This window comes from Talpa occidentalis, unplaced genomic scaffold (genome assembly GCF_014898055.3).
Source record: "Talpa occidentalis isolate TD23 unplaced genomic scaffold, MPIMG_talOcc4v2.1 talOcc4.2, whole genome shotgun sequence".
NCBI lineage: Eukaryota > Metazoa > Chordata > Mammalia > Eulipotyphla > Talpidae > Talpa > Talpa occidentalis.
In genome coordinates this window covers 95870069-95887484 of record NW_023602073.1, presented here as the reverse complement: position 1 = coordinate 95887484, position 17416 = coordinate 95870069, and the positions used below count along the sequence as shown (strand labels likewise).

Here is a 17416-nt window from a genome sequence, read left to right as displayed (position 1 = left end):
TTCTACTTTATCAATTTAACTGCTTGACAACTGTCATATCAACTTACTGCCTATTTTCAATTTTTTTGAAAAAGCCCCAATTTAAGAAAATAAGTTATGGGAAAACATTGGCTTCCTAGATTCTCCCCCAACCAGTTTTGCATCTGAGAAGTTATGTAGTCAGGCAGGTAGGCATTGTAGGTAGTAGAAAGAGAATATAGGTTCTGCAACATCAAGGCTTTTGTTGTTGCTGGAGCAAAGTGCAAGGTAAAGCTGGAGAGGGAGTTAGGGATTAGAACTTTTAGGACCATGGATATGTCAAATAGCTTGGAATTTATCTTTAGATGGTGAAGTATGGGGATCACTGAAGAATCTTAATCTCAGCATGGTCGTGACATGATTTGCATGAATAAGATCTGATGACCTTGAGAAGAAGGATTTTGAGATATCGCTTTCAGATCCTGTCTTCAGAGAGAGTGCAATGAAGAGGGCAGGTAGGCAAAGCAACATTAGAACATTTAAACGATAAAATCAAATATTAGCAATTGATTGGTTTTCAGCATGGGTGCTTGATGGCATTCATCAAAAAATATTTATTGAGAACATATATGCGAGCCTAAAAAAATAACTTCCAGAAATGCATGACCTTACTTTTAAATTATTTACAAAGTCTCTTTTTACTAGTACATTCGTAAGTACTTTACATTTAACAAAAGTCATGAATAATTTCTATATAGTCACTTGGAAAAACCTCAACCAATTCCAATTTGGGATATTTATAGACATCAGCTGAAGGAATTGGTTTTCTTTTAAAGGAAACAAAAAATAAATAAAATCTTTAAAAAAAAGGCAATTAAATAAATCTTAAATAAATAAATTAAATAAATAAAATGAACTGTGGAGACATGGATGATCTAGGTATGGGGCGAGGGTGTGGGGGTTAGGGAGAGATGATTTGTAATACCTTCCTATACTGGAAAGTAAGGAATTGTTCAAAATATGGTAGGAACATGCCTAAGGGTAGTGCTTATGTATAAACCTAGAAAATGGAACTCTCTCAAAAGATTTGTCAAAAATTATGAATTGGGGGACCTCCCTGGTTGTACAAGGGGTTAAGAGGCAATCCGTGAAGCTGTCCACAGTCTCTTCATCAGGAGTTCAATCTCCCGGCTGGCCAGGGAGCAACCCACATGGTGCAGCAGATCTCTCCTGACTTGCCCACTGCTCCCCTCAGCTGTGTATTTCAGTAGATCTGCCTGTTCTGCTCCCCACTTTGTCTCTGGCGAATCCTCTCATCTCCCCCCACCTCTGGCCTGTACCCCAGTTCTTGTATGCATAAATAAATCTTTAAAAAATTATGAATTGGTGTATGTTTCTGCAGAAAAGTTCTCCTTGCTTTCAAAAGTTCTCAAAGGGTTGATAATTCACACACACACATGCATGCACACACAAACTGTGAAAACCATTAATCTAATGGCGAGACAAGGGCAAAAGTGGGAAACATGCCACTAAACTCCCTTTCCTATTCTGGGATTTTATATAAAGGATAGCCTCATAAATGCACAGTAGAGTTATTCTAATTAGATAGTGACAAACTAATCCTATCAGATTCTCTTTCTACAAGGAATTTTAAATATGAACTCCACAGAAAAAGGCAATTGAATGTTTCAATTGAAACATTTGAAACTAAAGGGAGAGGAAAAGGCAAAGGAATGAAACTACAGTAGGGAGGAACTGAGTTATAAATTTGACAGTCAGTAGACTAATGAGCAGTAGACCCAGATGCTTTTAAGGTGATAACAAAACTATTGTCAGTCCTTTGTGTTTCTGTTCAGGCATGAGTGACCGGGAGCCATTTTTCCTGTTTGCCTTAGCTTCCTGAGTTCCCTTTCCTTCCCTATCTACCTTTTACTGCATGCACTTTGGCTTTTCTCTTTTCCCTGCAATCCAGAAAACCCTACCTCTTGGATCTTAGAAGTATGACACTGTCAAGTGTTGTCATATTTTCTTGCATACAAGAGATGGGATGTAGACCAGAGGTGGTGTGTGTGTGTGTGTGTGTGTGTGTGTGTGTGTGTGTGAGAGAGAGAGAGAGAGAGAGAGAGAGAGAGAGAGAGAGAGAGAGAGGATTCACTAGAGACAGAGTGGGGAGCAGAACAGGCAGACTGACTGAAATACACCGCTGAGGGAGCAGGGGCGAGACAGGAGAGGTCTGCTGTGCCATATGGGTCAGCTCCCTGGCCAGAGATAGAACTTATAACTCATGCTGCGGTGGCTGCCGATTGCTTCATAGTGCTGAGACTTAACCCCTTTGGGACACCAGGGAGGCACCCACAGTGTAAATTATTATAACCATTTTGGAAAACATTATCTACTATGTATTTTTTTCACAATTGCCTCAGATCGAGAAAGTTTATCTTTTATACAAAGAAACAGTAAATATGTGAAATGATACCACATTGCACTTTACCATTATTTTGCCTTGTTCTTGAATTTTCTATAAATGCACTTCTAATTTAATGTATTATTCTACCTTACTCTTAACACCAGAATATTCTGTAACATATCATACTTAAACATTCCCTAACTCAATTCCAATCATTTCCAATATTTATATTAAGAAAATTACAAGGTGTGCACTTGTCATATTTGTGTGCGATTTCCACAGGTCTAGAAAGGAACTGCCGTGTTAGAGGGAGAAAATCTGCTTGTTCGTTGAGATAATCACTATTACTTTAGCGTTTCATTTATATCTGATCTTTTGCGCGCTATGCCGGAGGTAGGCAGGTAGGGTGTGCCGAGGATCATGGGCCCCTGAGGGGCTCCCTCGCTTTTCCTAGCTGAATCTTCTGTCTTGATGTCCCTCATGCATTGTCTCTCAGCCCTCCCATCATAACATGCATTAGATCCAGTAGCAAAAGTCCTTTCAGCTTCGATTGTCCCTCCGGAAGTGGCGCGTAGTGAGTGCGTTATTTCCGTCGCCAAGGAGGTGGGGCCGAGGCCGCCCCCGCGTCGCGGTCGCGAGCTGATGACGCAGAGCGCCGCGTGCTGCCCCACGTGTGGTGCTGGTCTCCGGTGCCCGCCGTGCGGCGTTTGCCGCTTTCCCTGGGGGCGTAGTTGTTGGCAGCTGCGGCGCGGGGACCTCAGCAGCTTAGGGGGGCTGAGCGTGAAGCGGGAACGCGGTGGCCGCCCGGGGCGGAGGGCCGCTGGTCATGGAGCATCTTTTGCTGGAGGTGGCGGCCGCGCCTCTGCGGTTAATCGCGGCCAAGAACGAGAAGAGCCGCGGCGAGCTAGGCAGGTTCTTGGCCAAGCAGGTAAGGGAATGAAGGGGGGGGAAGGCGCCAGGCCGACCCCGCCGACCCCCCTTCTCCTGTGCTGGGCGACCCTGCGCGCAGACGCGCTGCTTCAAGGGGAGAGAGAAGCCGCGTCTTGTTCCTCTGCCCCTCCACGGGCTGCTCAGTGGCTGAGGCATCCGCGCGTGTTGGGGGAAATTGGAAGCAAGCTTTTGTTTTCATCCAGGGGAGACTATCCTTTCCCTCTCCACCGACTTACCCCCATGCAGGCGTGGCCTTCCACTGGAAATGTGGTTTTCCTGTAATTGAGATTGGTTATCTGCCGTTTTGACGTGTTTATTACCTAAGAGTGCAGAACCCAGCCATCGGTTTAGCTTTGGTGCGTGATCTTTCCTATCCCGTGTCTTTTCCTTCTGTTGACAAGTATTGATTGCATTCTTGCTGTCCGTTAGGCACAGTGTGGTACTGTTCAGAGACGGAAAGATAAATCCTTTATGGTCTTTTACCCCTGGAAATCTAGCATCTATTTCTGGAGTGAGTTTATATAAACACCGAAAACAATCGAAGGACAAAGCAAGACTGTGAGTGCCAACTCTGATACTAACCATAGAACTATAAGGTGAATTAGAATTTTCTGGGACGTTGATGTTCAGACTTTTAAGAGCCTGCTCTTCCTGACTTGTCGCAGTTTGAGTTGAGGATCCTTATTGCCGCATCTTTTTCGGGTTTCATTTTAGTTTTTTATTTTCTGCTTCCCACTCATGCCCCGCCCCCCCCATCCCACCCCATCTGAATTTCTTGAGAGTTAAAGCGTGTGGGATTTCTTGTTTGTTTTGGGTAACTCCAGTATTTAGAACTTAGTCACCTATACATTGCGCGCGCACGTGTGTGTGTGTGTGTGTGTGTGTGTGTGTTAGGGTAGCAAGCAAAGGCAGTGATTTAGGTCTGAAGTGGTAGGTGGGTAGGTTACTAGCACTAATGTGAATGTGAAACAACGGGGAAGCAACATTAACATTAACACATAATGTTAATGTGAAACAACGGGGAAGCAAGAGTCAAGGATACACTTAGAGTTTCATGAGCCTCCTCCAAAGGGAATCACTAATATAAATGGGAAAGTCTACAAAGAAACTGATTTTTAATAGGGGCAGATTAAATGTAAAATAAGTAGAAGAAAGATATTATAAAGAGTTGTAAGTGAATAAAATAGGATATGGACAGACAGTACACCAGTGAAATCAGAAGTTGATTTTTTGAAAAGGTTGATCAAGAAAAAAGGGGAAAATCCAAACTACTATGAATTAGAGGCCACTGTTGCAAATTTTGAAAACAGTGAAAAGTTGCTATTGTGAACAATTTTATACCAATGAATTAGACAATTAACTGACTATCAAAATCCACTCAGGGCCTCCCTGGTGGCCCAGGGGTTGAGTCTCAGTGCTATCACTGGTATGGCCTGAGTTCTATCCCATACCAGGGAGCTACCCCACATATGGCACAACAGACCTCTGTCTTGCTACCCACTCCCCTTACATGCACTGGGTACAGTCAGAAGCGCGGGAGGGTGAGAGAATTCACCAGAGCCAGAGCGGGGAGCAGAGCAGGCAGAACGACCAAAGTACACTGCTGAGGGGAGCAGCGGGCAGCAGGAGAGGTCTGCGCACCATGTGGGACCCTCCTCCGGTGGCCGGGGAGCAGCTGGGGATCGAACCGGCGCCGCAGAGGCCGCGGGCAGCTTTGCAACCCAGCGCTCAACAGCTGCGCCACTGGGGAGGCCCCAAAAAACTAAATCTTTAATGACATGCAAATAAAAGCACTATGTATCATTGCACCCTCAAGAAGGATGGCAAAATAAGACTGATAATTCTATTTGTTGGTGCATAGTTGAAGCAGTTAGAGAGCTCAAACATTGCTGGTGGAGATATAAAATACTGCATTTTTTTTTAAAGGTTAAAAATCAAAACTTTTTAAAACAATTTGAAAAATTAAGCATACAGTCACCATGTGATCCAGCAATCTCATTTTCAGGTAATAAAAACATAAGCATAGTAAAAATATGTTCATAAATCTTTTTTACATGAATGTTATGGTAGCTTTGTTGATGATAACAGGAAATAGTAAATATCCATTAGTATGTGAATAAATAAAGAACTTATATATTGAAACAGTGAAAAGCTGGTCAATAATGAAAAGAAGTAAGTTATTGAAGCACATAGATTGTCTTTAGAGGGCTTGCTAATATCCTTGTCTCTGTTTTATGAAATTTGTCAGATGACCTATTGTAGGATAAATGAAATGATCAGGATTTTTTTATGCCACTAGCCTCTGTGGCTATCACCTGAGGCCTTGATGGTGTTAATGCAGGAATGTGCTTTGGAGGGAGAGCATGGTACCTGATTGTGGACACCTGGAGTATGGGTGCGCGCACATGCGCAAGTGTGCACACCTGAGCTTAGAGGCTGGGCTAAAAGCAGCAGCAGTGGCAACAGCAAGAGGAAGACATAATACTACGGAAGAGGTGAAACCACAAGACAGGGCCAGGGGAGGCGAATGGGACACTACAGAGAGCCCAGAGAAAGAGCATAAAGATTTGTGGGGGACTGGGAGGCTTGGTTGCCTGCCTGCCTGCCTGAGATCCCTTTACCCAGGCCTGCCTGCAGCCTGCTTGTTTATCACCTATGAACAATAGAGCTAATATTGATAGATAGTGCTTCAAGATAACATTTTTTGCAGTCAGTGCTTAGTTCAGAATTAAGTATTGTTATGAGAAAATGCCTTATAATTTGGGAGACTTTGTAAGAGCTTAAGTGTATGGTGACTTTATTTTCTAAATATTAACTTTGGAAAGAATTGTTTTATTTTTGCATATAATATTTAGGTTATCTTCAAACTGCCCTTCTATAGATAACATTTTAGTGTAGAATGTATTCTTAGGATACGTTCATAGTATTGGGTATACCCCTTTCGGTTTTTTGGTTTTTTTTTTTTTGGCGGGATGTGGGTCATTAAGTGTGGGGTGGGAGGCTGGTGAGAGGATTCACCAGAGACAGAGTGAAGAGCAGAACAGGCGGATCTGTTGAAATGCACTGCTGAGGGAAGCTACAGGTGAGACAGGAAAGGTCTGCTGCACCATGTGGGTCAGTCCCTAGCTGGGATTGAATTCGTGCTGCAGATACCTTCATAGTGCTGAGACTTAGCCCCTTGCGCCACCAGGGAGTCCCCACTTTTGTAATTTAAACCTGCATAATATTGCCAGGCACCCAGGGTTGTGCAGACCTGCAAACACACTACCAATATGAGACCTTTTACACATTTTTGTTTTCCCTTCTATGCTTATAAACTTTCTTAACTGAAGCACTAGAATTTTTGGTCTGTTTGATCTAGCATAACAAAGTGTGGCCAATGAGACTGTTTACTTTGATGTCTGTGTTGTTTATTTTTCAGAGGTTGAAGCCATTATAATTTTATTCTTTTTTTTTTTTAAAGATTTATTTTTATATAAGAACCGGGGTACAGGCCAGATGCGAGGGAGGGTGAGAGGATTCACCAGAGACAGAGCCGGGAACACAACAGGCAGACTGAAGAAATACACTGCTGAGGGGAGCCGCGGGTGAGACAGGAGAGGTCTGCTGCGCCATGTGGGAGTCTCGTCGGCCAGCCGGGATTGAACCCGTGCTGCAGAGGCTGCAGACAGCTTCACAGTGCGGTGCTCAACCACCTGTGCCACCAGGGAGGCCCTATAATTTTATTCTTAATTCACTTCCAGAAATTGATTTCTTATCTTTTTCTCAGGAGAGTTGGTGGTTTGCATACTAACTGCAGGTTTTTTTATTTTTTAATTTAATTTCTGTGATTTTCTTCTAGAGCAAAGGAACTGGGGAAAATATTTCATTCTTTGGTGTCTTAAGACCCTGAAACATTATTTTTCAGGAAAACTGTAGCATTTTACATGGAATCCAGGTATCAGTCCTTTTACCTCAAACTTCAGTGAACTGAAACTCATTTTCAGTATCCTTTACAGTGAATTACTCTAATCCTCTCGCAAAAAAACTTCACTGTGGGGCCTCCCCTGGTGCAGCAGTTGAGCACTGGGCTGCGAAGCTGCTGGTTTGATCCCCGGCCGCCGGCGAGGGTCCCACGTGGCACACAAACCTCTCCTGCCATACCCGCTGCTCCCCTCAGCAGTGTGTTTCATCAGTCTGTCTGTTCTGTTCCTTGCTCTGGCTCTGGTGAATTCTCTCCCATGCTTCTGACTGTACCCCTGTTCTTGTATAAATTAAAAAAAAAATCTTTAAAGGAAAAAAAAAACTTCACTGTGTTTGTAGGGTAAGGTAAAAGTATCAGGCTTTTCTGCCCTCCCGCCATTAGAATAGATGACGGAACCGTCGGTCCTGAATACATGCCTGATGGCGGGCACCTAGAATAGGGTGTGGGCATATGTAGATGGGATTCACCTGTGCTAAGACTGGGCTTTTAAGGGTGGCGTCATGGGGACGCTGGCAGAGACAGAGAGCAGAACCACAAGAGCAGCAGAGACCACCAGAGAATGTTGGAGAGCCCTGACAGAGTGAAGACTTGCTGGGGGCTGGGAGACCCAACCCCTCCCAACCCCCCAGCACCCCTGCCTGCTGTGTACCTGGTAAATCCCAACAAAAGCCTGCAAAAGCCACTGAGGGCTCCAGGACTCTCCCCTCATTTACCCCATCTGCATAGAATCATAGAAAACCTGCTCCGTGTCCCTGTCCTCCTGCCCCTTACAGTGTTTTATAAGGTAAATTCACATATGAAGTCTGGAATTTGGCTATTCTGGTTCTAAACTAGGGCTCTTTGATATTCTGCAGCAGTGCTGTTGTTTGCATAGACATTTTATCTTGTCTTTCTTTAAGGTGTGGACTCCTCAAGATCGCCAGTGTATCCTGAGTACTTTAGCACAGTTACTTCTGGATAAGGACTGTACTATACTGGTTGGTCGCCAGCTGCGCCCTATCCTTTTGGATTTGCTGGAAAGGAATGCTGAAGCCATTAAAGCTGGAGGCCAAGTCAACCATGATCTACATGAACGGCTTTGTGTGTCAATGAGCAAACTCATTGGTAACCATCCTGATGTCCTCCCGTAAGTAATAGTTTTATGCTTTGTGTTTCTCCTTGAAGTGGAAGTAAGGAGGAGTTGAGTTGAGAAAAAGGAAAGGGAAAATACACAAAGGAGAGAGATAAGTAGTTTATAAAAATAAGGGAGGAAGGAGAAGCACAGCAGAATCCGTTTATCTCAGCTCAGTTCAGTGACAATTTACTAGGTGTCTTTTGAGTCTTCGCTATCAAAACAGGTCTGGAAAATTGCCCCCTACCCTTGAGGATTCCCCTATCCTCATTTAATCGGACTTGCACGTAAGACAGGTTTAAATAGTTTTAGCTGAGGCTCTTATAGCATTAACTTCAGACAGATGAGATTTCTTGCTTGCTGGAACAGCTGAACAGGACAGGTTAGAAGAGTTTTAATGCCTTTTTAAACTTTGTATAAATCTTCTAAATCAATATGGTGTAAGTTTTGTTAGAACTGGATTCTAATGTATTTTTTTTTTAATAAGAATTATTATTTTTGCATGGAAGAACTGGGGTGCAGGCCAAAAGTGCAGGGGTGGGGGTTAGAGGATTCACCAGCAACAGAGTAGGGAGCAGAACAGGCAGTTGACTGAAATACATTGCTGAGGGGAGCAGCAGGCGAGACAGGAGAGATTTGCTGTGGGATCTGCCATTGGGTTAGCTCCCTGGCTAGGGATCAAACTCAGGCTGTCATAATGATATCACTGAGACTTAACCCCTAGGCCACAAGGGAGGCCCTTAATATATTTCTCTTTTGAGCTTTTCTGTTTCCAGCCCGAATCAGTTCACCCTGCTTAAGCAAACTGATGCTCCTCCACTCCTAGGATGTTAGTATCTTGATGCAGAACTTAGTGTAAACACCTGATCAGCTTTGCACACTTTAACCCTGAATACCGCAGTTCAAGTTACTCTTCCTGCCTCAGCCTGTCACTACTGTCCAGCTTCCTCTTTTTTTAATTTATTTGTTATTTATTTTCTTAGAGTCTCCTGCTTTTTTTTTTTTTTTTTTTAACTTTCCCTCCAATGTATTTATTTTTATTGAAATAACTGGTTTACAACACTGTGTGTGATTTAGGGCAATAGATTGACACCTCCTCAGATGTATCTTACCACACCACACTCATCACATAAGCACCATAATCCTTTGGACCCCCTTCCTCCTTTGTTCTAACCTCCCCTCTAGGAACTTAAAGTCTGCATCAGGTTTCTAGGGTTTGTTTTGGTTTAATTTTGTTTATTTCTTTGTTTCTTTTCTTTATAGTCTACATTTATGCGAAATCATTTGATATTTGTCTTTCTCCCCCGACTTACTTTGTTTAGCATAATCCAATTAAGTTCTATCCATGTTGCAGATGGCAAGATTTCATCTTTTTTTTTTTTATATAGCCATGTAATATTCCATTGTGCGTTTGTACCACGTCTTCTTAATTCACTCACCTACCACTGGGCACTTAGGTTGTTTCCATAACTTGGCTATTGTGAATAGTGCTACAGTGAACATAGGAGTGCTATATATCTCTCTGAAGTAGTGTTTTTGTCTACTTTAGACAGATATGTAGGAGTGGAATTGCTGGATCATGTAATAGATCTATTTTTAATATTTTGAGAACCCTCCATATTGTTTTCCAGAGGGGATAGGGCAGTCTACATTCTCACCAACAGTTTGTTGGTGTTTCTTTTTTGGAAACCCATAATCTCTAGCCCCCTTTTAGCGTCTGCCTATGGAAAGGCAGCTTAAATGTGCAGGTGAGGACCTCCCCGGTGGCGCAGCTGTTGAGCGCTAGGTTGCGAAGCTGCCCGCAGCCTCTGCAGTGCCGGTTCGATCCCTGGCAGTCCCACATGGCGCGCAGACCTCTCCTGCCGCCCGCTGCTCCCCTCAGCAGTGTACTTCGGTCCTTCTGCCTGCTCTGCTCCCCACTCTGGCTCTGGTGAATTCTCTCACCCTCCTGCGCTTCTGACTGTACCCAGTGCTTGTATAAATAAATTAATTAATTAATTAAAAAAAAAAGCGAACTTAAAAAAAAATTTTGCACGTGATCATGTCTGTTTTTAGTGACTTTCAAAACAAGACTGCCAGTACCATTAGTGCCGTGAGTCAGCGAAGTTGGATGCCAGTCTCTCAAGTGGCCCCTAGACTAGTCAGAATATTGGATGTCTGTTTCCCCCTTTTGTTTCTTTCCTAAGGGAGAGTCCCTGGTGTGGGAGTTTTCCTTTTGGTTTGCATCATGCCAGGATGGATAGGTGAGGTACATATGGGTAAGCAAAACATTGGGAACTTTCTAACTACTTTTTCTGGAACATCTTGATTTTATGTTGGTTTGGGTATTATAACTTCTCAGTTGATGTTCAGAGTTCTCTCAAAGGTATTCTGGTGTGTATGTTATTGTTCAGTTGGTATCTTTGTGTGAGGCTGGAAGTTTTCTAGTCTGCTATCTTCTGATGACACCCCTTGGACTCAAGGTTTTCAATACTCATTTGTACGCTCTGTTCATCTGGTGCTTTACTTTTTTCTACTGTAAAACTTTCCAGTGTGGAACTAAACCAGATTGTCTGTGGCTCTATTATTTTACTTTTAACTTCATGATTTTTGTCTTTATGAGATGAGATCTGTACCTAGAAAGACTGAGTAGGTGAGGGGTAATTTGCTTCAGTCAAGTACCTTGCTAAGTTTTTTCTTACTCAAATGGGTCTTAATTTTATACTACTAAAACTGAAATTTTGTAGTTTCCTTTTCCTTATTTTTATACTTTTCCCACAAGGTCGTAGTGTCCTGCGTGGACTTCCCTTTGCCACGGTTATTACTTTTTTTCTTGTTTCTTTTCTGTTCCTTAGTACAATGGATTTTGTCCTTAGAATTATTTTGCAATTGATACTTTCTCACAACACCTCCATTATAGCCTTAAGAGGGTTAAATGAAGCAACTCTTTAACAACTGTCTATTGACAGCCCATTATGTGTCAGTACTGTGCTAGGTGATGGGTATGCAGCATTGAACAAAGGAGACCAGAACCCTGCCTTCTTGGAGCTAACATTCTAGTGAAAATGTATGTATGTGGGGCCTCCCCTGGTGGCGCATCGGTTGAGCGCTGGGCTGTGAGGCTGCCTGCAACCTCTGCAGCGCCGGTTCGTTCCCTGGCTGCCAGCGAGGGGCCTACAAAAAAAAAGAGAAAAGAAAAAAAAAAAAAGAAAATGTATGTATGTGGAAGTGAGACTAGCTGCTTTCCACCTAGCCAACTGCCTTCTCTTACTTGTTTAACCTAGTGCCTGGCCCATGGCAAACCATAAATCATTGTTAGGGATCACTGTCATCAGGGCCTCCCCCTTCCTCTGAAGTTTTCTGAGGCCCTGCCTGCTTTCCCATGCTTTTGGTTTATTGACAAATTTCTAGTATCAGGACAGTGCTTGCCACATAGCACATGCTCAGTATATATTTGTTTAATGAATAAATGAATAAGGATATCTTTATAATTCAATTGTGTTAGTGTTTCTCGTGGAGTCTCTTGGAGCGTCTCAGAGAAGAATACTCTGTGTGGGAAGCAGACACAGTACAGCATCTTACGTCATGGCCACCTCAGCTTTGTATAATCTGGCCTCTCCCTCTTTCTTTACTTCTTCTTTTGTCATTTGACATCTTCCTGTTCACCAGCTGTCACATGCTGCTTTTGGTTACTTCAGAACACCAGACTATATCTTGATGCTATCTCATTGAACTGCCTATTTTATCTGTGTTGAATGTCCTCTTTGTGCTTTCATGAGAATCTCCTTTTAAGGTGCAACCAAAGTGATACTTCTCGACTCCCTCAGGTTCATTTGAACCTTTTTTTTTTTTTGGTGGGGAGGGCGTGCAGAGTAATCTCTTTTATCTGCAAGTGACTATTTTCCTTACTAGATAGCAAGCTCCTCAAAATAAGCATCTATTTGGTTTTGAATCCCCAGGACTTAAATATAATATTTGGTTCATAGAATTTAATAATTTTTTGTCCTTCTAGTCAGATAACTCATGCCATGTTCCTGGTTCTTGGGACTTGTACAGGAGACAGTCTTAGCATTAGCCACCTCTAACATCCGTCTCTCTTTGTTAAAAATGAGTGGGTTTTGTTTGTTTAATAGCAGTTTGCAATATGTATTTGTAGGTGATTTTAGCATTTATTTCTCAGTCTCAGACCCTTGTAAGTGCCTGTTATGCTCTGCTGACGTGTCTCAAAGTAGAGATGTATTCTTTGATATTTTCACCAACCAATGAAATACCTTTTCTTTCTGAAGGTTTGCCCTGAGGTATTTCAAAGACACTTTCCCAGTCTTTCAAAGACTCTTCCTTGAGAGTTCAGATGCTAATCCAGTCCGATATGGGCGCAGGCGAATGAAGCTCCGGGACCTAATGGAAGCAGCCTACAAGTTTCTGCAGCAAGAGCAGTCTGTATTCCGGGAGCTCTGGGACTGGAGTGTGTGTGTCCCTCTTCTCAGAAGTCATGATACCTTGGTCCGTTGGTGCGTAGCTGTTGGACTTTTCCTTTGCTTCCAGGGGGGAATGGTAGAGGGGTGTGGAGTTGTATGCACAAAGAGAAAAGGGGAGCCATTTAAAATTTGTTTTTTTTTTTTTTTTTTTTTTTTTGGTTCTGGTGCCTTTGATTCCTTATTTTTTACCTTAATCATGTTTTACTTCTTAGCAATGTGAGATGGTGTGAGGAGTTTCACCTTTTTCTTTACTCTGTCAAGTGACTTTTTCACGCCTGATTTGTATTTTGTAGTCTTAAGTGTGTTATATTCTGTAAGATTTCCTTTTCTAGTGTTCAGTTGGCTAGCAAATTTTCTAGAATCAACTACAAGTTGACTAAATTTATACACTTTTTCTCCAGGTACACAGCCAATTGTCTTGCTTTGGTCACTTGTATGAATGAAGAACACAAGTTATCATTCCTTAAGAAGCGTTTTAGTAATGAGGAGCTGATCCATTTCAGGTTGAGGTAAGCAAGGAACATTCCTGGCCATCTTGATGTACCTTTACTGTGCATTAAAGTACTTGATTAGATCCTTTTACCTTAGGTTATTAGAAGAGGCCCAGCTACAAGACTTGGAGAAAGCCTTGGTTTTGGCCAATCCAGAAGCTTCCCTTTGGCATAAGGAGAAGGAGCTGCATTACTTACAGGGACACCTTGTTTCAGCTGACCTCTCCTCCAGGGTGACTGCTGTCTGTGGTGTGGTGCTACCTGAGCAGCCACCAGCCTCTGGAGAGCAGGTATGTTGTCATCAGTAGGGACTGTGCCCCTTCCTCCTCCTTAACACTGAGTGTGCTTTTTCTCTTGGCTGGGCTCTCTGTTATAGGTATCAGCCAAATCAATTTTGCCAAATAGATAATCTGTTTTCAGAAGTGCTCAAGGAGAGATTAAGAGAAATTTACTGTAGGCCCACCTCTCTAATATTTCCTTTGTGGTCTTATTTAATATTCAATTAGAAACTAATGATGTCTCTGTGATACTTTCATCAAAGCTTTTCCATATATCCTCTCATTTACTACTGTATAAATTTGGAAGGCACATGGTGTGACACCCTACTTTTATATGGTATAAATGAGAGTGACTTGCTTAGAGACCCTCCAGTTGGCCTTTGGCAGAGACAGGGGTAGGCCCAGATATAGCTCCCAGCAGCATCTTTCTGTCAGAATATTCTTTTTGTCTAATGTGTGGGAGGATACTATCTGTAATGAATTCCAAACCCATCCCACCCCTACCAGCATATGAATAACCTTTCTAAGAATGTGCCTCCAGACAACACTTTGGAAAGACTTAAATATCAAAATCTGAGCCATTGGGAACCAATTTTCCACATCAGTCTGTAGTCAGTTGTCATTTCAATGCCCAGGTCTACTCAGTGATCTTGGAATAAGTCCTCAGTCATTCTTTGAGCCATCATTTTGTTTACTAGGCAATACAATTAAAAAAGAATTAAAGTATATTAAATATGTAAGAGCGCACATGTGTTAACTATACCATTCAATTATTATTCATAGATGTGTTACCAGCTCTAAGAAACCACCCCTTCCAAAGCCTCTTGTGCTTCCCTGTAGTCACTAAGATGACTTCTACACCCCCAGTATACTTTTTTTTTTTTTAACCATTTTCCTTACACAGATTAGGTTTGGGACATTAGACTTTTAACATAGAGTGGGTTCTGGTTGGAGCACATATTCTTTACCTATTCTTTTTTTTAAGATTTCTTTACCTATTCTTTTTTTATTTTTTTTAATTTTTTTTTTTTTTACTATTTCGATTTCCAGTATGAGACTCAAGATATCAATGACCTTTCCTGGGGTTGCTATTGGGGAAGAATGTTTCATTGTATAACTGTGGACATCTGTTACTCCAAAGAGTTCTTGATAAATGTCAATGTGTCTTTTTACCACCCTGAAAGGAGAGGGCAAGAGTTTGAACTCATGCACCTTGGTTCAGCTCTGAGGCACATGTATTCACAGAGTGACTCCAAGAGGCTCTGTGAGAAAAGTCAGCATTCACAGAGAACCATTTCACTACTGTTTAATGTTTTGTTAAATGCCTACCTAATACCTCCTTGCAGCCCTTTAAGATGTTTTCCTGGGATTTAGACAGGCATCCTTTTCTTTCATGCAGGACAACAAGTGTTTTTACCAAAGGATGAGCTCGTCAGCCTGAACTCAGGTTGTTTTTCTCAAAGAAAATGATGATCCCAGAAATCCACCTCAATTATACTAAACTAAAATATTTGGGGTTAAGCTTAAAACATCTTTATTTTGTTATTTATTTATTTTTAGCATCTGTATTTTGAACAAGCTGTCCAGATTATTTTGATACACTTTATTATTTTTTTTTTACAATTGCATTGTTCTTTATTTTTATTTATTTATTTATTTTTTTAATAATAAATTTTATTTTTATATTCCCCATACAATTGCAGCCCCCCCATTCTGACCCCATCCCCCCCTCCCACCCCGCCCCCCTAAAAGTGTCTCTGGTTCGTAGTTTTTTGTTGATTTTGATTTCACTTCTTATAGTTATTCGTTTTCCTGGTCCCTTATTTAAGTTTTCTAGATTCCTGCTATGAGTGAGACCATCCGGTATTTTTCTTTTTCTTTTTGGCTTATTTCGCTGAGCATGATCCCTTCCAGCGCCATCCATGTTGCTGCAAATTGCATGTGTTATCTTTTTTGAATGCTGAGTAATATTCCATGGTATATATGTACCACATCTTCTTGATCCAGTCATCTATTTTTGGCATTTGGGTTGTTTCCAAAGCTTAGCTATTGTAAACAGTGCTGCTATAAACAGGGGTGCAGGTGTTCTTTGGAATTGATGTTTCTGTGTCCTTTGGGTAAATACCTAGGAGTGGAATTGCTGGATCATATGGAAGCTCTATGTTTAGTAGGTCCAGAAATCTCCACACAGCTCTCCACAGTGGTTGGACCAGTTTGCACTCCCACCAACAGTGCAGAAGAGTTCCTTTTTCTCCACACCCTCGCCAACATTTTGTTGTTGCTAGTTTTTTAATATGTGCCATTCTCACTGGTGTAAGATGGTATCTCATGGTAGTTTTGATTTGCATTTCCCTGATTACAAGTGATGTTGAACATTTTTTCATTTGCCTGTTGGCCATTTGCATTTCCTCTTCAGAGAAGTTTCTTTTTAGCTCTTCTGCCCATTTTTGACTGGATTATTTTCTTTGTTGTTGTTGATTCTCATCAGCTCTTTGCAGATTTTTGTGATCAGTCCTTTATCATTAGTGTTGGGTGCAAAAATGTTCTCCCAGTTGGTGGGGTTTCTCTTTGTTTTTGTTATTGTCTCTTTTGCTGTGCAGAAGCTCTTTAATTTGATGTAGTCCCAGCTGTTTATCTTTGCCTTCACTATCACTGCTTTGGGTGATGTGTCTGTAAAATGTCTTTGATGTGCAAATCACGTAGTGTTTCGCCTATATTTCCTTCTATATATTTTATGGTTTCAGGTCTTATGTCTAGTTCTTTAATCCATTTTGAGTTGATTTTTGTGTATGGTGTGAGGTAGTGGTCAAGCTTCATTCTTCTGCATGTAGCGACCCAGTTTTCCCAGCACCATTTATTGAACAAACTTTCTTTGCTCCAATGCATAGTCTTTGCTCCTTTGTCAAAGATTAGTTGACCATAAATCTGTGGGTTTATTTCTGGATTTTCTATTTGATTCCATTGGTCTGTATGTCTGTTCTTGTTCCAGTACCATGCAGTTTTGATGATTATGGCTTTGTAGTAGAGTTTGAAGTCTGGGAGTGTGATGCCTCCATTCCCTTCTTTTTTTTTCAGGAGAGCTTTGGCTATTCGGGTTTTTTGTGATTCCATATGAATTTCATCAATAATTGTTCTATTTCTTTGAAGAATGACATTGAAATTTTGATTGGAATAGCATTGAATCTGTATACTGCTTTTGGAAGGATGGCCATTTTAATAATGTTTATTCTTCCAATCCATGAGCAGGGGATGTCTTTCCATTTCTTTGTGTCTTCTTCTATTTCTTTTAACAGTGTTTTTATAGTTTTCTTTGTATAGGTCCTTTACCTCTTTTGTTAGATTTATTCCCAAATACTTGATTTTTGTTTCAATAAAAAAAGGGATGTTTTTTGATTTTTTCTTCTTCAGATTTATTGTTTGTGTATAGGAAGGCTACTGACTTTTGCGTGTTGATTTTGTATCCTGCCACTTTACTGAACTGATTGATGAGTTGAATTAGTTTTTCTGTGGACTTTTTGGGGTTCTCTATGCATATTATCATATCATCTGCAAATAGTGATAGTTTGACTTCTTCTTTTCCTTTTGGATTCCTTGGATGTCTTTCTCTTGTCTTATTGCTCTGGCTGGACTTCCAGTATTATATTGAAAAGCAGAGTGGTGAGAGTGGACATCCTTGTCTTGTTCCAGATCTTAATGGAATTGCTTTCAGCTTTTCACCATGGAGAAATGATACTGGCTGTTTGCCTGTCATAATCCTTTATGATGTTGAGGTATGTTCCTTGTATCCCAAGAATTTCAAGGGCTTTATCATGAATGGGTG

The 17416-nt window shown here is 41.5% G+C and overlaps 1 protein-coding gene across 1 annotated transcript in view; it reads left to right on the top strand.

The window, feature by feature from the left end:
* The first annotated feature begins 3027 nt into the window (after nt 1–3027).
* Nucleotides 3028–17416, top strand: part of MDN1 (midasin AAA ATPase 1) — a 155615-nt gene continuing 141226 nt past the window's right edge. Inside the window, exons 1-5 of the mRNA XM_037518752.2 lie at nt 3028–3293; nt 8159–8385; nt 12636–12860; nt 13229–13336; nt 13416–13608. Coding sequence (XP_037374649.1) covers nt 3192–3293; nt 8159–8385; nt 12636–12860; nt 13229–13336; nt 13416–13608 — 855 coding nt within the window. The 5' untranslated portion in view covers nt 3028–3191. The remainder of the gene's footprint in view (nt 3294–8158; nt 8386–12635; nt 12861–13228; nt 13337–13415; nt 13609–17416) is intronic.